The 25998-nt window shown below is 44.7% G+C and overlaps 1 protein-coding gene across 1 annotated transcript; it reads left to right on the forward strand.

Annotated features, from left to right (window-relative positions):
• The first annotated feature begins 8108 nt into the window (after nucleotides 1-8108).
• On the forward strand, nucleotides 8109-25596 carry BEST1 (bestrophin 1). The gene is made up of 10 exons (XM_075281350.1): nucleotides 8109-8201; nucleotides 9593-9764; nucleotides 11761-11855; nucleotides 14160-14393; nucleotides 14830-14984; nucleotides 19645-19722; nucleotides 20823-20975; nucleotides 21060-21140; nucleotides 21404-21555; nucleotides 24689-25596. Exons 2-10 carry the CDS (start codon nucleotides 9613-9615, stop codon nucleotides 25590-25592), a joined length of 2004 nt encoding a protein of 667 aa, XP_075137451.1. The 5' UTR covers nucleotides 8109-8201; nucleotides 9593-9612; the 3' UTR covers nucleotides 25593-25596.
• Nucleotides 25597-25998: the final 402 nt, after the last annotated feature.

The following is a 25998-nucleotide window of genomic DNA, read 5'->3' on the forward strand; positions in this document are numbered from 1 at the left end:
CACACAGTATTATGCCCCATAGTGGCCCCTGCACACAGTATTATCCCCCATAGTGGCCCTTGCACAGTATTATGCCCCATAGTGGCCCCTGCACACAGTATTATGCCCCATAGTGGCCCCTGCACACAATATTATGCCCCATAGTGGTCCCTGCACACAGTATTATGCCCCATAGTGGCCCCTGCACACAATATTATGCCCCACAGTGGCCCCTGCACACAGTATTATCCCCCATAGTGGCCCTTGCACAGTATTATGCCCCATAGTGGCCCCTGCACACAGTATTATGTCCCATAGTGGCCCCTGCACACAGTATTATGCCCCATAGTGGCCCCTGCACACAGTATTATGCCCCATAGTGGCCCCTGCACAGTATTATGCCCCATAGAGACCCTTGCACAGTATTATACCCCATAGTGGCCCCTGCACACAGTATTTTGCCCCATAGTGGCCCTTGCACAGTATTATGCCCCATAGTGACCCCTGCACACAGTATTATGCCCCATAGTGGCCCCTGCACACAGTATTATCCCCCATAGTGGCCCTTGCACAGTATTATGCCCCATAGTGGCCCCTGCACACAGTATTATGCCCCATAGTGGCCCCTGCACACAATATTATGCCCCATAGTGGTCCCTGCACACAGTATTATGCCCCATAGTGGCCCCTGCACACAATATTATGCCCCATAGTGGCCCCTGCACACAGTATTATGCCCCATAGTGGCCCCTGCACACAATATTATGCCCCATAGTAGCCCCTGCACACAGTATTATGCCCCATAGTGGTCCCTGCACACAGTATTATGCCCCATAGTGGCCCCTGTACACAGTAATATGCCCCATAGTGGCCCCTGCACACAATATTATGCCCCATAGTGGCCCCTGCACACAGTATTATGCCCCTTAGTGGCCCCTGCACACAATATTATCCCCCATAGTGACCCCTGCACACAGTATTATGTCCCATAGTGGCCCCTGCACACAGTATTATGCCCCATAGTGGCCCTTGCACAGTATTATGCCCCATAGTGACCCCTGCACACAGTATTATGCCCCATAGTGGCCCCTGCACACAGTATTATCCCCCATAGTGGCCCTTGCACAGTATTATGCCCCATAGTGGCCCCTGCACACAGTATTATGCCCCATAGTGGCCCCTGCACACAGTATTATGCCCCATAGTGGCCCCTGCACACAGTATTATGTCCCATAGTGGCCCCTGCACACAGTATTATGCCCCATAGTGGCCCCTGCACACAGTATTATGCCCCATAGTGGCCCCTGCACAGTATTATGCCCCATAGAGACCCTTGCACAGTATTATACCCCATAGTGGCCCCTGCACACAGTATTATGCCCCATAGTGGCCCTTGCACAGTATTATGCCCCATAGTGACCCCTGCACACAGTATTATGCCCCATAGTGGCCCCTGCACACAGTATTATCCCCCATAGTGGCCCTTGCACAGTATTATGCCCCATAGTGGCCCCTGCACACAGTATTATGCCCCATAGTGGCCCCTGCACACAATATTATGCCCCATAGTGGTCCCTGCACACAGTATTATGCCCCATAGTGGCCCCTGCACACAATATTATGCCCCATAGTGGCCCCTGCACACAGTATTATCCCCCATAGTGGCCCTTGCACAGTATTATGCCCCATAGTGGCCCCTGCACACAGTATTATGTCCCATAGTGGCCCCTGCACACAGTATTATGCCCCATAGTGGCCCCTGCACACAGTATTATGCCCCATAGTGGCCCCTGCACAGTATTATGCCCCATAGAGACCCTTGCACAGTATTATACCCCATAGTGGCCCCTGCACACAGTATTTTGCCCCATAGTGGCCCTTGCACAGTATTATGCCCCATAGTGACCCCTGCACACAGTATTATGCCCCATAGTGGCCCCTGCACACAGTATTATCCCCCATAGTGGCCCTTGCACAGTATTATGCCCCATAGTGGCCCCTGCACACAGTATTATGCCCCATAGTGGCCCCTGCACACAATATTATGCCCCATAGTGGTCCCTGCACACAGTATTATGCCCCATAGTGGCCCCTGCACACAATATTATGCCCCATAGTGGCCCCTGCACACAGTATTATGCCCCATAGTGGCCCCTGCACACAATATTATGCCCCATAGTAGCCCCTGCACACAGTATTATGCCCCATAGTGGTCCCTGCACACAGTATTATGCCCCATAGTGGCCCCTGTACACAGTAATATGCCCCATAGTGGCCCCTGCACACAATATTATGCCCCATAGTGGCCCCTGCACACAGTATTATGCCCCTTAGTGGCCCCTGCACACAATATTATCCCCCATAGTGACCCCTGCACACAGTATTATGTCCCATAGTGGCCCCTGCACACAGTATTATGCGCCATAGTGGCCCCTGCACACAGTATTATCCCCATAGTGACCCCTGCACACAGTATTATGCCACATAGTGGCCCTTGCACACAGTATTATGCCACATAGTGGCCCCTGCACACAGTATTATGTCCCATAGTGGCCCCTGCACACAGTATTATGCCCCATAGTGGCCCCTGCACAGTATTATGCCCCATAGAGACCCTTGCACAGTATTATACCCCATAGTGGCCCCTGCATACAGTATTATGCCCCATAGTGGCCCTTGCACAGTATTATGCCCCATAGTGACCCCTGCACACAGTATTATGCCACATAGTGGCCCCTGCACACAGTATTATCCCCCATAGTGGCCCTTGCACAGTATTATGCCCCATAGTGGACCACCCCTGAACAATTATTATACTTTGGGGGGGTTTTCAGACTCCAGAGTATAATGATTGGAGATCCAGGGAGGGATACAAACATAAACAACACTGTTACTTACCCATCCTGGGCTCCGGCGCACTCCTCATTACTTCTCCCCTGGCCCTTCAAACGTTATACTCCGGGGTCAGTATGTGTTGGGGTATGTGAAACCGTCTCCCCGCGATCATTGTAAGATTAAAGGGATTCTATCCCTTAAAATCACAGTTTTTCTCAATCATACGTAGGAATAGCCTTAAGAGAGGCTATTCTTTTCCTACCTTTAGATGTCTTCTCCGCGCCGCCGTTCGGTAGAAATCCCGGTTTTCTTTTGTATGCAAATGAGTTCTCTCGCTGCACTGGGGGCGGGCCCAATACTGCGAGAGAAATCTCCAGCAATGCCTCCAACTTCTTCTGGAACGGCCTCTCTGCACGTCTTCTTCCAGAGCTGGGTTCAAACGTCTAGACCTCGGGCAGAGCAGACTGCATTCCACAAGAAAAATGGTCGCTTACAAAGTAAGCTGTGTAAGCGGCCATTTTCATGTGGGCTGTGGGTCACTGGACACAAAGTTGGACATGCAGGACTTTGTGTCCGGTTAAAAAAAACATCTTAGCTCTTCCCTCCCATCGTTCATGTCCGCATGGGAACCAGAAAGACTCACGCCCGACTGCTAAAAAACCAGCGGTTAACTGCTGACATCCCCGTTATAGTCTATGGGGTCCACCAGTATCTCTCAAGTTTATACTGAAACCATCGGAGACAGAAGTCCTCCTTGCAAGACTTTTCTCTCAGCTGATTTTAGACGGAATTTGCGGCGGACTCCAAGACAGATGTGAACCTCAGCTCGCAGAACATTATCGGGGTAGAGAGATTACTGGATCCCTTCCTATAGATGTTACTATGTGTATAAGATAGAAGTATACTGTATGTCTGATATCCCAGTATAGGATAGGTAAACTGACAAACTGCAGCGCTGTATACAACAGATTCAGTACAACATTCTACTGCCCTCAGGTGGCCTTTGTCTGAAATGCACCCCGTACTATTCATGTTTGCCTCCGTCACAATTACAGATTTTTTTCTAAAAAGAAGCGCTAGTGAGAGTTGTCAAGCTTTCCCCGATCATTGTCATGACTGTGATCATGGTGCCCCTGTATGCAGTCCCTGCTCCCTAGATTTTCTCCATTGATGTCTATGAGGAAAGTCTGCATTAAACCACAACATATTCCCCTTTATTATAAGGCATACCTCCCAACTTTTGAAGAACCGAAAGAGGGACAAAATGTGCGGTGTGCGTAGCAAATTTAGCCCCGCCCACGTTGTGTTGACTCCGCCCATTCTCATAAAAAAAAATTGTGCCCACACACAGTATAATCCTCCTACAGTCATCCGTAAATGATATGTCCCCCCTCTATCTCTCCCCCAGTTTCATATACATCCTTCATCTGCCCCCAGATTCATGTCCCTCCATCTCTGCCCCCAGTTTCATGTTCCCTCCATCTCTGCCCCCAGATTCATGTCCCCCATCTCTGCCCCCAGATTCATGTCCCCACATCTCTGTCCCCAGATTCATGTCCCCTCCATCTCTGCCCCCAGATTCATGTCCCCACATCTCTGCCCCCAGATTCATGTCCCCCATCTCTGCCCCCAGATTCATGTCCTCTCCATCTCTGCCCCCAGATTCCTGTCCCCTCCATCTCTGCCCCCAGATTCATGTCCTCTCCATCTCTGCCCCCAGATTCATGTCTCCACATCTCTGCCCCCAGATTCATGTCCCCACATCTCTGCCCCCAGTGTCATGCTATCCTCTCCTTCATCTGCCCCCAGTTTCATGTTCCACCTCAGTACACATTACACTTACCTTCTCCTCGCTCCCCCGCTGCTCTCTCCGCGCCTCTCTCTCACTCGCACACAGTTGTAGACGCGATGTGACGTCATCACATCGCGTCTACACAGCCAGTAGGCGGCGTGCAGCAGCGAAGCAAGGAGCTGAACTGTGTCAGCTCCTTGCTTTAGCCGCGTATGTGTTCCTCTGGACGCAGATCTGAGTTGAAATCGGGACATACCTCCCACCAACCGGGACCGCGGGACACGTCACCGGAATCGTGAATGTCCCGCAGAAATCAGGACGGTTGGGAAGTATGATAAGGGGATATAATTTATGTAAGGGGAACCTTAATGTGGGGGACAAGGAACATTCTAAGAGACAGAAGATAGTGTGGGGGATCCAAAAGGGGGCAATTTTGCGGTAAAGGGGTCATGGTCTGAAAATTTCCTCCTCCTCTCCACCTTAAAAATTTTGGTGTGCAGTGTCTCCTCCCTCACCCCAAAAGATTTGTTTTGCACCAAGGAATCCTACCTCTGCCCATATCCAAATATCCTAATCTTACAATACCAATGGTCAGAGGACACTCATCTGGGAACCGTTCCTTTACATCATATTGACCCTTAATGTTTAATCAGAAAACATGAATAAATGGCGAGGTGTTTACTTGGGATGAGAATTATACTGTTGGATGCAAAATTGTAAAATAACTCAAAATGTGCTGCCAGTTCCATGTTTGCTGTAGCAAAGTCCTTATTTTGGCCAAAATAGGCCAACATTTGAAAATCATGTCGAAGGATCTTCTGGCTGAAAAGATTTCTATTAGTACAAGTTTTGTGATATCCTCCCCCTCTTGATTTTTTGAGCATGCAACTGTCATTTTTAAAGAGAACCTTTCGCGATGTCCATCAATTCCAATTTCTTAGCCTCTGTTAATAGTTGCTACTCCATTGATTCCAGCACAGTTGGAATTTCTTCTCTAGCCCCCGCCATTCCCAAACAATATGTGTAGTTAGTTTTGGTGCCTGATACTATTTAAAAAGGGCGGAGCCAGGCAGGGGGTGTGATTCAGAGCTCCAATCAGAGGCAGCCAGAGCTCAGAATCTCACCCCTTGTCAGCTCCTGCCTGACACCGTCCTCCTGACAGTACAGATCTAAATAGTATATCAGGCACCAAAACTAACAGCAGTGATCGCTCAGGAATGGTGGGGGCTAGAGAGAAAATTCCAACTGCACCTTAAAAAAAACCTGTCAAGCTTAGATCTTAGTGGGGTCTGAAATTTAGTTTTAAACTGATATATTCCCTCTTCAGACAATGGTTGCATAGGGATAGATAGGCAGCATTCTAGATCATAGGGATAAGATGTTGCATATGCGCAACTTAAAGCTGATTTGCATAGTCATGGTCAAGTGGTTTGGGCAATGGGTCAAAAATCGCCATAGGAGTTCCACAACTGCAAACTACATTTTCCTTTGCCGATCTTCCTGAGCCATAAAAGGTCAAGTAAACACCCAAAATTTTGCCTTCAATTATTCTCTCCCTTGAAAAAAGTTTTCAGACCAGCAATGGAATATTTTACCTTACATAAAATTGCTCTGGACTATCCAATTTTACAAATTTACTGCAAAAACTTTGTTTGGTTTGGCGTGACCTATTATTCTCTGAAAGTACCTAAGTTTTTGGGAAGTACCTAAGTGTTTGGCATCAAACACGTAGATCTCTGACTGAGGTGAATTCACCCTTTAAGTAACCCTTTAAATAAAATCCACAAAAAGTAAATCTGCGTTATGTAACTTTATTTTTTTGTAGATCTTATGACCTGTAATAATATCACATGTCTGCTATAAAACAGATACTGTGTGATATAAATAGTGAAGTGAAGGGACCCCACACAGTCCAATCTGCCCCACTGTGGCCCCCACACAGTCCAATCTGCTCCATAGTGACCCCCACATAGTAAAATCTGCTTCAAAGGAATCCCCACACAGTCAAATGTGCTCCACAGCGCTCCCCACACAGTATAATCTGCTCCACAGTGGCCCCCACACAGTACAATGTGCTCCACAGTGGCCCCAACACAGTATAATCTGCTGCAAAGTGGCCCCCACACAGTACAATTTGCTACACAGTGGCCCCCACACAGTATACTCCACAGATGGGTGCCCACAGAGAGGGCTCTGAGTGCCACCTCTTGCATCCATGCCATAGGTTCCCCATCACAGTCCTAGTAGATGCAATGACTTTACGTAATGGCAAACCTGTTGTCATTGTTCCCTCATCTATGAACAGAATAGAGGGGAGCCACAAGAAACATTTATCAGTCTGGGGAGCCCGGCACCATCCTTCATTGTATGGACTGACTATTAGTTTCATTGGGCACTGCCGGGAAAGTGAACTCTTTCAGATTTCTCCATGCATTGCTCATTGCTTCCGATCACAGATGGTCCCAATGCTGATGGAGAACCTTCAATAGGCTTTTATCTACATTAAGAAGAACATCAGGTATTAGTAGATCCCATATCTCCATGGTAGACCCTCCATGGTTTGGACTTGCATTTCTAGCACATTTTACCGTTGTTCAATAATACTAAGATCTGGAGAATTTGAAGGCCAAGTCAACACCTTGAGCTGTTTGGTTCCTCAAACCATTTCTGAGCAAGTTTCAGTGTGGCAAGGTGGGTTATCCTGGATATCCTGATAAAAGAAGCCCCTTCCAATTGGGGATACCCTTCCACAATGTCAACACTTGGTATGCAACAAAGCTTTGGTAGGTGGTACATGTCTAAGTAACATCCACATGAACACCAGGACCCAAGGTTTCCTAGCAGAACATTATCCAGAGCATCACATGGACTTCTTATAGTACATCCCAAGCAAAGGACATACCTAGTCATCCACATATATATAAGAAAGTGTGAGTTATCAGGTTAGACCACCTTCTGCCATTGCTCCTTGGTCCAGTTGTGATCCACATACGAACATTGTAGATGTTTTTGGAGCTGGACATGGGTCAGAATAGGCACTCTGGTCAGCCTATGGTTTCACAGCCCCATTATCAGCATTTTCCAATGTTCCACTTGATATTCCCAACGCCTGTCCGTGGCTTTAATGTTATGGCTGATCGTTTCCCATAACTTTGCATTATCAGTACTTGACATGATATACTTAATTATTCACATTATGATTCTGTTCACTTCCGAATCACATCATTTGTCCTTTCAGGCGATCTTAGCCGGGAAAAGATGTCTTTATACTTCACCACTTAGGACGTCTTTATCCCCATTTTCCATATTATGGAGTCTTTTGATTCGGATGCTATTAATCTCCATGAAAATCCAAACAGGAAAAGATTTAAAGAGCAAACAGTTTACGTTGGACCAGAGAAAGCGGTGCCAGGATCTGCGCACACTAAGCCCACAACTGTGCGCCGGGGGTGGTTAGTTATAGGGACAACAAAGTGAACACTGTAAGGGGGGATTATGGGATCACACGATCACGGAACAGATTTGGTTATTTTTGCTATAGAGCTCAATGGGTGAAGACGGGAACAAGTAGGACATGAAGTCTGAGCGGAGGCTGGTAAGTAATAGGTAACTCACTACTTGACCTATGAGTATCCACCATTGACTATGAGATATGAAGATATTAATGGACCTTTGTCAAAAATTATGACACATCACGTCAGGTCATAAGTAATAGACTATCCCGGTTTTTCATGGAGATGGTGCCTATATGGTCAATGGTGGACCCAGTGATCTCCTGTTTGACTCTCTTTTCTTATCTCTCTGGATTGGATGATTGTAGGAAAATTTTGCCTTGGTTTCTAGAATTTTCAAATGATTTATGCATAGCCACATTTCAAGACCACGATTGATTTTTATTATTTTTATTGTTTTTTTTGAGGAAATGGGATAAACAGTAATTCTATGATTTTTTTTTTTTTAAAGGGGAATGTCTCAATTTAGTAAATTTAATTTTAATTACCGTATGTACTCGAGTATAAGCCGACCCGAATATAAGCCAAGGCCCCTAATTTTACCACAAAAAACTGGGAAAACTTATTGACTCGAGTATAAGCCGAGGGGGGGAAATGCAGCAGCTGCTGGAAAATTTCAAAAATTAAAATGGTCAGAGTTTTTGGGTGCAGTAGATGCTGGGGAAGGGGAGCGGGTGTTTTGGTTGTCTGTCTGCCCCTTCCCTGAGCTTGAGGACTGTTTTGTTTTTTGTTTTTTTTCAGCCTGGCTGTGTATAGGGTATTTAGGATTCAGTAATTTAGAACTTTTATTTACTTTATTTTTTTTATTATATTTTTTTTTTTTAAGCTTCTTCTTTTTTCACTATTTTATGGAAGATTCTATACATTACTATTGCAGGTGGTCGTAGACACCCCCTCCCAAAGAAAAAAAAATTATTATTTTTTTTTTGCTTGACTAGAGTATAAGCCGAGGGGGGCTTATTCAGCACAAAAACTGTGCTGAAAAATACGGCTTATACTCGAGTATATACGGGTATTTTTTTATTTTTTTTAATTTCTGCTACCATTGGTTTTCAAAGCCAAGTCCTGTTCTCCATTATGGATAGCCCTGGATAGCCGGTTGTTTTTAAGGCAGGCAGTGAGGAGTAGTGGAAAAACCCAGTTTTGTACTATTTACTTGGCTTCCTTCAGGATTTTTCCATTAGATGTTTGCTCAATTCTCAAGTATCTTAATTTAGTCTTCTCAAAAATAATATTACAATCTAGTAAACACAGCGAGACCAGGTTCCTTCTGTCTTTTTGCTTATTTTTAGGACATGCCATAGAGTCTCGAAAAGACACTAGGTATGCCTAGGTATGTCCTTTAAGAACAAGCGTCAGGTGTCTGTTCTTGTGTCATTCCTTAGTGAACTTGCAAGACGTTATGTTAAAACAAGAATAATTGTATGTATCAGACCATGTTATCTATGTTTTATGCTTTTTCTATCTATACAAGATGTAGCAACACCTATACACATGACGGTCACATACAGTAATCGTGTGGCGGATGCCAAACTGGGAACCTTCTCCAGGTTACTTCTCCGATGGCGAGGAAGCATCTACAAATTACTCTACCGAGAGTTCCTTATCTTCGTTGGCCTCTACTTCATGATCAGCGTCACCTACAGGTACTTGCCTACATATAACACGTGACGTATTGTGTAGATTGATTCCTTACGCGTAAGATTGTACTGACTGAAGTTTTTTGGAGGTTTTTGCTATGGTTTTAGTATACAGTAGCGCACAAAAGGAACTCGGCATGAAAGTGGTTCCCACCATCTTTGAGAACTAAGCACTGATCTTCTGTGGATCTAGGCTTGCTCCAATCCTTCTGTGTCTTCATGTCATCCCAGACAGATGGATGATGTTGAGATCAGGGCTCCGTGGGGGCCGGATCATCACTTCCAGGCTCCTCCTCCAAAGAGCAGTGGTCACACCAACTATTGATGGGATTTAGATTTCTCTTTTCTTCGTTTACATAACTTTCTTAACGGACAAAATAAGCGACTAACACTTCTACAAGGGGAGAATTTGTATGTATACTGAACATGCCAATTTCAGCACGTTGTAATGTATATGGGGCTTCCCAACTTGTCCCCCAATGGCAGATGTAAAGTGAAAGAAGAATTGGGCATGATGGATTTCAACATGTCAATGTTTTTGTCTTTGGGGAGATAGAATGCCAAAGATGTCTGACAGCGATTTTCTCTCCTTTCCCTATACAGGAAATATGCATGCTCAGCCAAGCCAAACATGCATGTATATTTTTCATAGTTGGATAAAAGATTCCACTTTTTTTATGAAAGATCTTTGATCCACGATGTGTATGATACTGTATATGATTTACAAGAAGGGCTTATGGTGTTACCCAGTACGAGGCTCTGTTTGAGTCCATACAGTCTAATATAGGGGGGTAATGCGGCTATATATACATTTGTTATTGTGAATGATTCACATCTGTTATTATGAGATATGAGCGTGATATGAGTTATGTTTGGATGACTCAATTGCCCAATATCAGATGATGGTTTCTGTTCCTTGTAACCTTTAATTCTTGGTAAATTATCAGCCATGTAATAATTAGGATTAGTGACACAGAGAACAACACATGAACAGTCTCAACCCCGCAATCTCTAATGTCCGGTCTATGATTCACATTTATTAGGTCACTACTACAATATTTACTCTTGTGTGGGAATGGAAGAGGATTTTCTGCGTTGGTTGAAGGGAAGTTCCATGTTATAGATTAAGGAGGACCTGGCAGCTCGATCTCCCCTGATATGTATGTCTACTACATACAGTACATGCAGTTCTTCTAATATATTCTGGGGCATAGGACATGGAGTATAGGACATTGGGTGTAGGACATGGGGCATAGGACATGGGGTGTAGGACATTGGGCATAGGACATCAGGCATAGAACATGTGGCATAAGACATGTGGCATAAGACATGTGGCATAGGACATTGGGTGTAGGACATGGGGTGTAGGACATTGGGCATAGGACATCGGGCATAGAACATGGGGCATAAGACATGGGGCATAGGACATAGGGTATAGGACATGGGGTGTTGGACATGGGGCATAGGACATGGGGTGTTGGACATGGGGCACAGGACATTGAGCATAGGGCATCGGGCTCTAGGACATGGGGCACAGGACATTGAGCATAGGGCATCAGGCTCTAGGACATGAGGCATAGGTTAGCCAAGTCAATCATCCGACCACTGACTGTTTCCAGTATTATCAGCTCCAGTTTGGGTCTTGACATCACGTGTCTCACAGTCTGACTACCTGACTCCTACAACATCTGATGGACAGGACAGAAGTAAAAGCCAATAAGACTTGATATAAGTCTTCCAGTCTACAAAGCAGAGGCTGTAGGAATTGGGTAGTAAGACTGCGCGCCATGTGCTGTAATGGTGAACCCGGACTGGAGCTCATAGAACTGCACAGATAATTTATTGTACTATCCTATATCTAATGTAGTATCCAAACTTAGGTAACAATAAGACAAAGCCCCAGAGTGATTCTATAAAAGTCAATTTGTTCCCAGCACTGAATAATGACCCATAAGTATACCATTGGTCACCATTCAGTTACTTCTCTCCATCTGTACTACAGGCTCCTTCTTAATGAACAGCAGAGGATTTACTTCGAGAAGTTGGCCTTGTACTGCAACAACTATGCAGAGCTGATCCCGGTATCATTTGTCCTAGGTAAGGATCCTGGGACCCCGGGATACTCAACAGACGGACTGCGGTCCGAACCTATACTGTGGCTGCCTGCCGTCCGGACCCCTGCCTCCCAGCTCTTTCATTATGGCAGTGGTTGTTTACATTAATGGATGGCCAATTTTTTGGGACAGACACAAAAAATATGATATACTACGTATTTGTGTCCTAAAAAAAAGGAGAACAACACATCAGTTTTTTTTTTACATTGATGTCTATTAGAGATGAGCGAACACTGTTCGGATCAGCCGTTCCGAACAGCACGCTCCCATAGAAATGAATGGAAGCACCTGGCACGTACACTTTGCCGGCGGCCGGTCGCCATGCCGGCTGCTTCCATTAATTTCTATGGGAGCGTGTTGTTCGGAACGGCTGATCCGAACAGTGTTCACTCATCTCTAATGTCTATGTAAACGGATGACCATCGGTTGCGTTCGTTTTTTACATAGAGTCTTATTCTGCTTCTGTAATGGAGCCAAACAATGGGAATAACACAAGGCTAGGTGGCGCAGGACATGGCGTGACTGCCGGCGAAATACTTTTCTGCTTATATCCTATAGATTAGATGAGAGCAGAAAAGGGGTATACACTATACGGACCTCACTCAATACATTTAGTTATGTAAGATTACACCTAATCCCTGTGTCCCTGTAATCAGATTATTGCTTTAGGTTAACCCCTGTTCTTTCCTTTCCATAGATTCTGATCTCCACTTTAACCCTATTATGGCTGGCATTATATTATCACACATGTCCTAGTCATTACAATCTTGCGTAAGCCATGGCTCACCGGTAAACACTGCGGCCTACACATGCATCAGAGCTTTAAACAAGTTTATAATCAGATTAAAAGTTCTTAGCTATGTTCAACAATGTGAAAGAATATTTACAGGTCAGGGCTGCGGGTTTTGTATGTTTATTGTCCTGGTTCCAATGAATGAATGTACTATTACACATACATACCTTGGGACAATAAAAAAACAACTAAAATCTGGTATATATTAAAGCGGCATTTTCACTATCACAATCCTTTCCTTTAATATATCCAGCAGATCAATGACCTTCAATGAATCAATGAAGGTCGTGTGTCTCTCGCTAGGGAAAGCCTTGACCTTGAAAGGTCCGTAGCGAGGGAAATGTAGAATAACATGGCAGCCATTCAGGAAAACGGCAGCTTGTGTAACACATGGGCATGCTGGGTCTGCCATAGGACTTAGGGTGCATTCACACGGAGTAACGTGCCGCGTAACCTGGCACGTATACGCCGTGTGAGATTTTGAGCGCCGTATACGCTCCCATTGATTTCAATGGGAGCCTGGATCGTATACGGCGCGTTATTTTGCAGTCGTGATTTTGCGGCTGCGTATACGGCGCTCAAAATCTCACACGGCGTATACGTGCCAGGTCACACGGCACGTTACTCCGTGTGAATGCACCCTTAAGAGGGGTGCCCCTGTATGTCATCCATATATCCATCCTATAAAAACTACAAAAGTGACATACACAGTATACAAAGGTGTGTTGTTCTTCACTGTAATGGTATTGATAGCTATAATGAGTCTAAGGCCTCATTCACGTCTGCGTCGGTAATCCGTTCGAAGGAGTTCACAAGGGGGCCCCCCTGAATGGACTACTGAACGCATTGGCAAGAAGTGTACAGTGAAAGCACACGGACCCCGTAGACTATAATGGGGTCCGTGTGCTTTCCGCATGGTGGACAGAAAGTAGTTCACAATCTACTTTCCTGTCCGCATGGCTCGTGAGGAGACAGTGTGGAAAGCACATGGACCCCATTATAGTCTGTAGTCTAGTCTTGCCAATGCCTTTGGTAGTCCGTTCAGGGGGTCCCCATGCGGACTTACCAATGCAGATGTGAACGAGACCTAAGGCCTGGTTCACATCTGCGTTTGGGTCATTCTGTTCCCCTTTTCACATGAAAAATGCAGGAAGAAAAGCGCTGTAAGCAGCATTTATCTCTCTGCATTTTTTGTGCGGAAACCACACGGACCCCATTATAGTCTATGTGGTCTGTGGGTTTCCTAAGGCAACCGTTTTTTATGTAGATTACGTTTCCAATTGGGGGGTCCCCATGCAGACTCCCTGAATGGAAACCCATGCGCAAATGTGAATTGGGCCTTACAATTAATATCGGATATGATTTCCATACTTTAGTAATATTTTGTACACATTATGAACGTCTAATATGCCATGATTAATATCATTTTTGTTAGGATTATGCCACTTTTAAGGTTTCCAACTGAATTCAGGTCTGTTCTTGCTTTGTCTTCAGGTTTTTATGTCACTTTGGTGGTTTCCCGATGGTGGGCCCAGTATGAGAGCGTGCCCTGGTTAGACCGCCTCATGTGCTTGGTGTCCAGTAATGTGCATGGTACAGATGAACGAGGGCGGATGATACGCCGGACACTTATGCGTTACGCCAGTCTTTCTGGAGTTCTTATACTACGTTCAATTAGTACTGCTGTTTATAAGAGATTTCCTACCCTGCAGCATGTAGTGAACGCTGGTAAGTATCTAGGTATGGTGCGAGATAGATACGGTAAACCGCAGACTGAATCTGGCGAATATGCAGTTTTATGGATTAGATCATAAGATGTCCATAGACATAACAGGGCCCAGTGGAAGATCTCACAATGGTCCATTTAATGTCACGCAAAGCTCCTTCCAATTCCATATGAAGCTTCTTTCCATATCCATCTGTCTGAATACAATGATCACATTGTAGACCATCATCTCTATGTTACGGCCACGTTCTAGCTTCCAAGATGGAAGGTGGAAGTTTCCATGCGTATAGAAGGGAAACAAAACCATGAAGAAGACGGAGTATGGAAGTTTTTTGCAACAAGAATTCTTCCTTAGCCAGTTATATGGACTGACTCCTTGGCTTGTAAACTTCTGGGCATAAAATAATCGTTTTGTTTCTTTTCCTTTTTGGTCACCAGGCTTCATGACACCGGCGGAACATATGAAATTTGAAGCTGTTTCTTCTCCTCATAACAAATTCTGGATTCCATGTGTTTGGTTTGCTAACCTAGCGGTAACAGCCAGGACTGAGGGGCGGATACGAGACAGCGTTGTGTTGACTCTCATCCTCAAAGTAAGAGGGCACATTATGTATTTCTCTTCAGAAAGTGTGACCAGAGGTCTTAATCACTGTCTTAATATATCAGCCCCAGGTTTCTGACCTATGTGTGGTTCAGGGCAGGTCTTGAGTAGGCCTCAGCCCAAATGTGGGTCCTGGGTTTGTTAATGGACCAAAAAAGGCTACAGAGCCTGCACTTCGGGGCAGATCCTGGGAGCGAGAGGAGGTGCCTGGGTCTGTCCTGAAACATTGTGAGTCTGGTGAGACTGTATTGCGCTATTTTTGTTTATTCGTGTGGTTGGTAGTAAGCCACGCGTACAGGTAGTACTTTATTGATTAGTTAGTGCTCGGACAAGCAGGGTTTTGTTTGACTTTCTTTTGCCTGAAGTTAAGGCTATATTTTATTTTGCTCATATTGTGCCTGAAGTGAAGATTTATTTATTTTGCTGTTTATTCTGAATAAACCTGTTTGCTACTGATTTTGTGTCCCTGTCTCTGACAATTTGGGTCCGCACCATTGCTGTTACCAAGCTACCTTCCCCACACAATGCAGAAACAAGTCCACAAAATCTAGTTTTGATGTTTTCTCTATAAATTCATGCAGATCAGTCCAGTTGTGAATATAGAATTTATAATCTGCTATTGATCAGTAAAATTCCTTAGATTATGGATGCCACCATTCTTGCTACAGGACCATCATAAAGACCATACTGGTTCTCCACACCATCAAGCTGCTTTTTATCACGTTAGGCTCTGGTCACATTTGCTTTGCATATTCCATCAAAAATCCCCTACAAAATAGGACAACCACCACGCCCCACCAGATCATCGATCCCAGTCCATCAGGTACCATTGGTATCTATCATGTCCGGAATCAGCAATTCTATTATTTTCATTGTTCTGCTTCTATGACAGATGTGAAGAGAACTTCATAATATCCCTAATACCTACCCATGATACTAACGCCCGCTGGCTGCACCAAATGCCCTACATATTTATTTAACGTTTTAATCTTTCACCCCCACTTTAGGTGGTCACTGTGGCTGTAGACGGCTTCTGTTAGGCGTTCATGGACCCTCAGAGGGTCTACTACAGTGGTGAACCTAGCCTTCCTGCTGCCTGAGGCGGACGATCAAAAGACGCCCCCCCCCCCCCCAACTGAATAGATAGGAGATAGATAGATAGGAGATAGATAGATAGATAGATAGATAGATAGGAGATAGATAGATAGATAGATAGGAGATAGATAGATAGATAGATAGATAGATAGATAGATAGATAGATAGATGGATGGATGGATAGATAGATAGATAGATAGGATATAGATAGATAGATAGATAGATAGATAGATAGGAGATAGATAGATTGAAGATAGATAGATAGATAGATAGATAGATAGAAGATAGATAGATAGATAGATAGATAGATAGATAGGAGATAGATAGATTGAAGATAGATAGATAGATAGATAGATAGATAGGAGATAGATAGATAGATAGATAGATAGGAGATAGAAGGATAGATAGATAGATAGATAGATAGATAGATAGATGGATAGATAGCTAGATAGATAGATAGATATGATATAGATAGATAGATAGATAGATAGATAGATAGATAGATAGGAGATAGATAGATAGATAGATAGATAGATAGGAGGGAGATAGATAGATAGATAGATAGGATATAGATAGATAGATAGATAGATAGATAGATAGATAGGAGATAGATAGATAGATAGATAGATAGATAGATAGATAGGAGATAGATAGATAGATAGATAGATAGGAGATAGATAGATAGATAGATAGATAGATAGATAGATAGATAGGAGATAGATAGATAGATAGATAGATAGATAGATAGATAGATAGATAGATAGGAGATAGATAGATTGAAGATAGATAGATAGATAGATAGATAGATAGATAGGAGATAGATAGATAGATAGATAGATAGATAGATAGGAGATAGATGGATAGATAGATAGATAGATAGATAGATAGATAGATAGATGGATAGATAGATAGCTAGATAGATAGGATATAGATAGATAGATAGATAGATAGATAGATAGATAGGAGGGAGATAGATAGATAGATAGATAGATAGATAGATAGATAGATAGGAGATAGATAGATAGATAGATAGATAGATAGATAGATAGATAGGAGATAGATAGATAGATAGATAGATAGATAGGAGATAGATAGATAGATAGATAGATAGATAGATAGATAGATAGATAGATATCTCACAGTACAGTGCTATAGACGCTACTGTAAGGAAGGGCGTTCCTGACTGACTGTCATAACGCACTTCTGACGATGAAGATCTACGGTACCGGCACAGAACGTGAAAGCCAATAGTGCGCTGAATTCAGGGCACTCTTGGCTTTCTAGCGGTGTATTAAAACTCATGTGCCCCAGATGGTGAAAGGTCTTCTTTAAGGATTAGGCACAACAGCGAGATGCAGCTAAAAAAACATTGTGGGAAAAAATTGCAGTGAATCTCAAAATATTTTTTTCCACAGTGTTTTCATTGAGCTTTTGTCCCCAGCACTCCGCTGTTCCCGCCTGTGTCTGTTAGATACAGGATTTCCAGAAATGAGACCTAATTGGTTTCAGTGGTCCCATGAGGTGCAGGACTCCCAGCATGGAGGCACCGGCGCGAGACTGAATGGACACTGGCAGCGGACAACGGAGCAACAGGAACAGGTGAAGGAGCTTTTTATTTTTTATTTTACACCTCCCTCCCAGCACATGGGTCGCTCCAATTCCTGGACAAATCTTTAAAAGGATTCTACCACTAAAACACTTTTTTTTCTAGTTACCACGTCGGAATAGCCTTTAAAAAGGCTATTCGTCTCTTACCTGTGGAAGTGCTCTCCGCCGCGCCGTTCGTTCAAAATACCGGTTTGTACCGGTATGCTAATTAGTTCTCTCGCAGCGATGGGGGCGTCCCCATCGCAGGAGCAGCGATGGGGGCGTCCCCATTGCAGCTCGAAAACCGACCGCAGCGCCGCCTCTCTGGTCTTCGGTGTCCTCCCCTTGCCTCTTCAGCGTCTGTCGGACGCCTGCGCAGTATGCTCTCTGTTCGGCGAAGCTTGTCGAACGTACTGCGCATGCGTGAAAGTGCGGTCCCAGCCATAGTGCGGGCGCCGCACTTTCGCGCATGCGCAGTACGTTCGGCAAGCTTCGCGGAACAGAGAGCATACTGCGCAGGCGTCCGACAGACGCTGAAGAGGCAAGGGGAGGACACCGAAGACCAGAGAGGCGGCGCTGCGGTCGGTTTTCGAGCTGCAATGGGGACGCCCCCATCGCTGCTCCTGCGATGGGGACGCCCCCATCGCTGTGAGAGAACTAATTAGCATACCGGTACAAACCGGTATTTTGAACGAACGGCGTGGCGGAGAGCACTTCCACAGGTAAGAGACGAATAGCCTTTTTAAAGGCTATTCCGACGTGGTAACTAGAAAAAAAAGTGTTTTAGTGGTAGAATCCCTTTAAAGGGTTTATCCATTTTTGTAATATTGATGGTCTGTCCTTGGGATAGACCATCAATATTACATCTGTGATGACACAACAGCCTGGACCTCTGCAGATCAGCTGTTCCAGGACAGCGCAGCTATAGGTAATGCTAACATTTCTAGGAGCCACGCTGTTCACTTTCCATACAATATGTGGCAATAAGTTTAGGTAGTGCAGTGTTGCACATCGTATGGCGGGAGAGCAGCATGGCTCCTGATATGTTATTACCTTCAACCGCCCTGTCTTGGTATTGCTGGTTTGCAGGGATCCTGATGGTGGGCCCCTAGAAATAATTCCACTGGTGGGCCCTAGACACCCCAGTCCGACACTGGATAGATAGATAGATAGATAGATAGATAGATAGATAGATAGATAGATAGGAGATAGATAGATAGATAGATAGATAGATAGATAGATAGGATATAGATAGATAGACAGGAGATAGATAGATAGATAGATAGATAGATAGATAGATAGATAGATAGGAGATAGATAGATAGATAGATAGGATATAGATAGATAGATAGATAGAGAGACATTGATATGCTGTACATACGCACACATATACACATCCATTCACACACATACATTCATATACCACATACACACACACACACACACTATATAAAACACATAACGTACACAAATATAAACATCTATACATATTTTACACAATAATATATACTCACATTTGGGTGACTTGCTGGGTGCCCAGGACATGGAAGAAGGCTCATCTGCAGCTCTGTCTGGCAGTGGTAAAGCAGCTAATCGCACAGGATGTCTCCCCTCACACTGCGATGCTGAGGGGGAGGGGCGGCACAGGAAGCTGCTCAGAGCTAAGCAACAAGCAGCGATCTGCAGCCCCTGCATGTACTAATGGTGTATCCGCTGCTGAGCTAGTCCTGAGTAGTATCACAGCACCAGAACTGGCCACATGCTGCAGTGTGATCCGGACACTTGCTTTCCTTGTCTGGATCACGCTGCAGCATGTGGCCAGTTCTATTGCTGTGATATGGTACAGGAGAAGCGGAGAGGTAACAGAACTGGAGCCTCTCATCAGAAACATACTGTGTGTTCATGATCTGCGGTTTCCTACTACACAATTTAACCATGTTGATGACATTTTCACCTCTTCATTATCTCAGGAGCTGAACTCTCTGCGTACACAGTGTGGGAGATTGTTCGGATATGACTGGATCAGTATTCCTCTAGTATACACTCAGGTGCGTTCACTATCACATCCATCTTTATTTTTCGGCCTTTCAGACCTGTAACCAACTCCAAGAAGTCCAGCTCTTTACCTCAGTTAATAGCGGTTGCTCCGCTGATTTTGGTGCAGTTAGAATTTTTTGTCTCATCCTCACCATTCCTGAGCAATCAATGATGTTAGTTTTGGTGCCTGATATTCTATTTGGGCTCAGGAGGGCAGTGTCAGACAAGGGGTGTGATTCTGAGCTCTGACCCTGGCTGCCTCTGATTGGAGCTCTGAATCACACCCCCTGCCTGACCCCACCCTTCTGACATTACAGAGCTGAAATAGCACCAAAACAATCAGCACTTGTTGCTCAGGAATGGTGGAGGCTAGAGAGAAAATTCCAACCGTGCTGGAATCAGTGGAGTGGTGCCCATTCACAGATGCTATAAACTAGCCTTTTTATCCTATGCTTAGGATTACAATAAATATTTGATCACTGGGGGGCCAAAACGCTTTCCCCACTCTGATCAGCTGTACAGGGGCCCCTTGCAATGCCTGTACTATATTCAACAAAGTGCTGAAGCAATTGGCTCTGGTTCTTGTATAGTGTTGGACACTAGTACTGTAGCTAAGCTGTCACTGAAGTCAATGGGAACTGACCTGTAGCACCAGTATTCGGCCATTATGTGGGAACTGGAGCCAACTACTTCAGGACCCATTTTGTGTATAGTATGGTTGTAGGAAGCAGCCCCATATAGCTGATCACCTTAGGGCCACAAAACCAAATTTCTTGACAACCCCTTTAATCTTAAGCCAAAGACATGTTGCTTACAGTATTGCTCATGTAATAGGCTTTCTTTCAAGCTACTTTAACCAAAGTATATTGCCTCTCAAAGAGCTTACTTCTAGCCTTGGTTCTTCATAAATTGGTTATTTTGCAGGAAAACACATGCGCCATAGTGCCACACCAGTCCATAGGTTGTGTGTGGTACTGCATCTCAGATTCATTCACTTTATTAGAGTTGAACTGTGATACCAGACACATCTCATGGACAGGTGTAGAGCTATTTTTGGAGGAAATCAGCCATTTCTATATAACCTACATATTCATTTCTCCCTCCACTTTAGGTGGTCACTGTGGCTGTATACAGCTTTTTTTTGGCTTGCCTCATTGGCCGTCAGTTCCTGGACCCTCAGAGGGGATATCCGGGACAAGATCTAGACCTCTATGTCCCAGTGTTTACCCTCTTGCAGTTCTTTTTCTATGCTGGCTGGTTGAAGGTAAGTCTGCGGTAGGCCGCAATATTTTCCGCGTAGACAAATGAAGATATGGCATGCCTACAAGTAGCCTTGTGTGTCTTCCAGGTGGCCGAGCAGCTAATTAACCCCTTCGGACAAGACGATGACGACTTTGAGGCTAATTGGTTAATTGACAGAAATTTTCAGGTAAAAATGATAACATGATAACAATGATAAAAGTTCCGTCCAAAAATATTGTAGTAGCTTTTCCAAAGTCTGCACATGACCGGCTGACCAATCTATGAGTCCGGCTGATATTTATGATGTGTATAGAACATCTATAGGATACAACATAAGTGTCTTATATGATATGAGTATATACAGGTTAGGATTTTATAGGCGCCTCCTAGTTCACTAATTCAGTTATGTGACTATATTTTGATTGATCATTCATTGATCTCCGCCATCAGGTGTCTCTTCTAGCAGTGGATGAAATGCACCAAAATCTTCCTCCGCTGGAAAAGGATATATACTGGAATGATTCCGATCCTCAACCCCCATATACTGCTTCTACAGTGGAGACTCGGAGACCATCATTCATGGGTTCTGCTTTTGATATAAGGTAAAGAGCAACAACTGCAAGGAAGGTAAAATCTAAAGATGAACTTTGTATATTACAAAGTTCTATGTACACCTGCAGATCTAGGCAAAGGACGGGTGCTGATGGAGGATAAACATAGAGTGGGTGCTGATGGACCCTCTCCTCTGTAACACCCCCTTCCTGTTTGCCTATCTAGCCGGCGGACTACTAGCCCTACCTAACTAACTCATCCAACCCACACCCTATCATACTTACCTGTCTTCCTGTCCGTAACTTCTGGGCATGGGAGATGACTTCTTTCTGTCGTTCTCCTCTTCGCGCAATAGAGTGGTACTCCGGCTCTATTGCGCAGGTGTGGGAGGCCGACTCCTTCTTTCCCATTTTTCACATCTGCCGGCACCTGCGCAATAGAGCCGTTGTGCCAGAATGCCGACACTCAGGCTCCATTGCGCAGGCGTTGGAGGCCAGCAGACATCAAGAAGAGGAGGAACCGGCCCCATTGAAGGAAGTGAAATTTCATGCGCAGAAGATTCGGACATGAAGACAGGTAAGTATGACCGGGGGCGGATAATTTTGGTGTCGGTCTGTTTCCAGAAATGGGTAATTAGAAAATGTGCCTGGGGCGGTCATATGACCACCCCAGTAATATGGGTAAGTGTGCATTTTTAATAAAGTGAGTAAGTTAGAAGTTAGGCCAGAGAGGGTGTTTAGTTTAATGTTAAAGTAGAATTTTATCCTGGATATCCCCTTTAAGCTAAGAAAGATCTTGGCAAAACTGAGAATCTAAATAAAGCTGAGCATACACTTTACACACAGTAGCTGCTGTCTGACCACTAGTCCCCCTGACCCCACGATATACATGCACACTCGGTTCAGATGAGCATGAAGGTATCCTCCACTTGAAGAGCATAGTAAAACCTTTGGTGGCCTCTTATCTTCTTGTGAATAAAAGGGTCAAGACTGTTGAAATAAGTCGAATAAGTCTTCTGTCCCTGAATATCTTCCAATGAGAGAGATTCAGAAATATCAGATGATGTCCAGCCCTGTCGAAATCAGCGGATTCAGCCAACATTAATCTAACATGTATGAGCAAATTTTGTATGCCCTCCATATCAGTGCTCCCCCCGCACCTTATCTGACATAAAAATATACACCAAAGTACCATATGCCACGACAATAATACCCTTGTCAGCCATTTTAACATATTTTTCACTGTAGCTACTATAAGGGGGTAGATTTTCCTTCTTATCCCCCAAGGACCGAACAGGAAGGCATTTAGCTTGTGGCGAGCTATCAGTTCTCAGTCCCCGTGGGCTCATAACATCTGCATTTGTCTCATGAATGGAAAGTTACATTGAATTCGCTTGTCATATGTCATTTTATTCCATTGTTAACCACAGTTTCCCGACAGAGCTATGCCTTGAAGCTCTAGGGCCCCGAACCAAAATCTGAAATAGGGGCCTTCTACCTACTTAGAGCCATGCTGAAATAATACCAGTATTCTATGCAACTATGCAAGCAGTGGGCCTTTGGACCCACTAAGGTACCAGGGCTAGTACAAGGTTATGAAATCTGGCACTGCGTTGCACTTGTGGCATATGAAAATCCATAGGATATCCCATAAAAGTCCATCAGATGTGGGTCTCACCTCTGGGAAGAGCGTTTGTATTACATCTGTCTTGTGGCCAATGTGGCTGGAGAGGTGAGCGCGTATTCATGTCTCCTTTGATCATGAGAGCTGCAAACATATGGCCATAAGCAGGGGCGTAACTACCGTAGAGGCATCTGCCATTGGGCCTGGGCCATTAGGGGGCCCGGTGACAGCCACTACCGCTGCGTTTTTTTTTTTTTTTTTAATAGGCCATTACGGGCCCTATTTACTTGCCGATCCTGGCTGGGCCGGGATTGGTAAGTGACGCCGCGGGCTCTACAAATATTATCATTATACTCAGGGGTCTTTGCAGACCCCCGAGTATAATGATCAGCGGACCGGGAGAGGTAAGGGAACGTAAAAAACATGCTACTTACCTCTCCACGATCCTGCCAGGCCTCCGTCCTACTTGTCTGACGTCTCTGACGTCACATGAACCCGGCCTGCTTCTCGGGTCATGTGACGTCCGACGTCATAGAAGAAGGATGGCAGCGGATAAGACAGCATAGAAGCCAGGGGACAGGTAAGAAACAGTAATTTTTTATGTTTTTATTCTCCCGGGTCTCCGATTATTATACTCTGGGGTCTGAAAAGACCCCAGAGTATAATAATTGTTTATGGGTGTCCACTGTGGGGTATAATGCTGTGTGCAGGGGACACTATTGGGGATAATAGTGTGTGCAGGGGCCACTAAGGGACATAATAGAGTGCGGAGGAGGGGGCCGGTCGAGGTCTTCGACGTCAGTGTCGGTTGGGGGGGGGCATGTCAAAAGTTCGCCACGGGGCCCCGCCATTCCTAGTTACGCCCCTGACCTAGACCAAAGGTTCTCAGCCTACGGTATGTTATCCCAGGGGGTACGCCTTGCAGTCTCAGGAGGTACATGGCATGGCTGGGAACGACAATTCTGGAAGTAGTAGATTTAGTGAGCGCTCAGGTTCTGAGGCTCCTGGGAAGCTAGGGGAACCCAAACCAGGATAGGACAGGTCCTATTCATATCCGTTTAGCAGCCCATGCTCACTGACCTCAACCAATAGAGCGGCAGAGACAGGGGTGGCACACGGATGTCATCTATGTATCGTTCACTCACGGCCTGGCGACACGACCACGCATCAGGTCAGGGATAGGGGGGCATGGTCTCCTCTACACAAGTGGGTACCCTGTGCTGGATACACAAATATCTTTTGATCTATGATATGATGAATACAAAGCTGTTTCGAACCTTATAGACCCATAGAAGTTTTAGTGTGTGCCTGCCTCAGGTGCCCCCATAAGAAAAAGAATTTGCTTGGCACATTACGTGTCTTGAGGTTGGAAAGTGGATCTGGTCACAGGGAACTAGAACTTTTTTTCACAGGGGGGGTACTTGGCTTGAAAATCTTGCGTAGTGCATTAGAACCAGAAGTTATAGACAACAGTATGCAAGAAAATCTCAAAACTATTAAAACTTATGATGAATTAGAACGTTATACTAAATATTTTACTGATCTACATTTATCTTACAGTTTACAAAAGGAGGATCTGGAGTTCCCTCCACTCGAACAAATAAATGAAAATGAAGAGGCCAACCACTCCACACCATTAATTGGGCCACTCGGCCGTCTACTGGGCGTTCACTCCCCAAGCCCACCACGGTCCAACTCACGACTGAGCTTGCTAATGAGAAGAAGGAGTGGGGTTCCTACAGGACTCCCACATTTTCCCCACCGAGATACGGCAAATAGGAGTGGTGAGGCCCTTCGAGATCTCAATGTTTTCATGTCTACCCCTTTCTATGAGAGGCCAGGATTTTATAGTGCTCCTCAAACACCACTTAATGGAGGTCCAGCATACTGTCCTCGATATCCCGTCCATGGAACTCCAAACCTCTGTCACACACAAAGGAGTAAGAAGATGGGAACATCTAATGAAAATGCAGATGAAACAACAAGCTTATCTCCGGATTCTAAAGAATGCTTTGTCTGGCCACTAGGAAGCATGGAGGAGCAAAAGGAAGCCATCATGGATGGTGCTGAAAGTACTCACTCACTGAAAACAACTGACCAACATGTGCAGAGTCCTCTACCGCTATCTAGAAGGTTACAACGAGGCCAGCGCTTCTCTGCATTACACCAAGGAAACCAATCTCTGGCATCACCCGATCCGTTGCATACCCCAATTCATAAGACATCACGACCAATCTTTTCATTCTCTCCTATGAACTCCCCAAATTTGCAAAGGGCCGCTTCCAGGCTCTCTCATGGGCAACCAGATGTAAACTATGAAGGAGGAACCAAAGAACAGAATGTATGTCAGGATTCTTCTCCAAAAGACTCGGGCATAAGTCTAACTGAGGGAGACTTTACACAGCTTATGGAAGTAATCATGGAGGCCGGGGAGCCATGTCAGCAAGAAGGAAAGAGCGGTTAATAAAGAGAGAAGGAAAACGCGTAGTATAAACATATGTGCCTTAGAAGAGACGTCTCAGTACTGTCATTTGGCAGAAGAGGACTCTAATCAGTCGTAAGCCACGTAGTCTGTTCATCGGCTTGTTACTGAACATCCAAAATGGAATTGCATGAACAATGACTTCCTATGAAAGTCTTTAATCCTTTTATACAACCCCGATCCCAAAAAAAGTTGAGTAAAATGTCAAGAAAATAAGAAGGCAAAGAATTGGAAACCTCATAGAACCAGATTTTATTCACAACAGAACATGTAAGAAGGTGAAAGTTAGAAAAATTTACACAAAAAAGTCAGCCATTGTGTGGCATCCTCTCTTCAGTCGGTAAATATCTAGAAGGCGAGGAGACTAATCAGTGAGGTTTTAGGAGAG

Source organism: Leptodactylus fuscus, chromosome 7 (genome assembly GCF_031893055.1).
Source record: "Leptodactylus fuscus isolate aLepFus1 chromosome 7, aLepFus1.hap2, whole genome shotgun sequence".
Lineage (NCBI taxonomy): Eukaryota > Metazoa > Chordata > Amphibia > Anura > Leptodactylidae > Leptodactylus > Leptodactylus fuscus.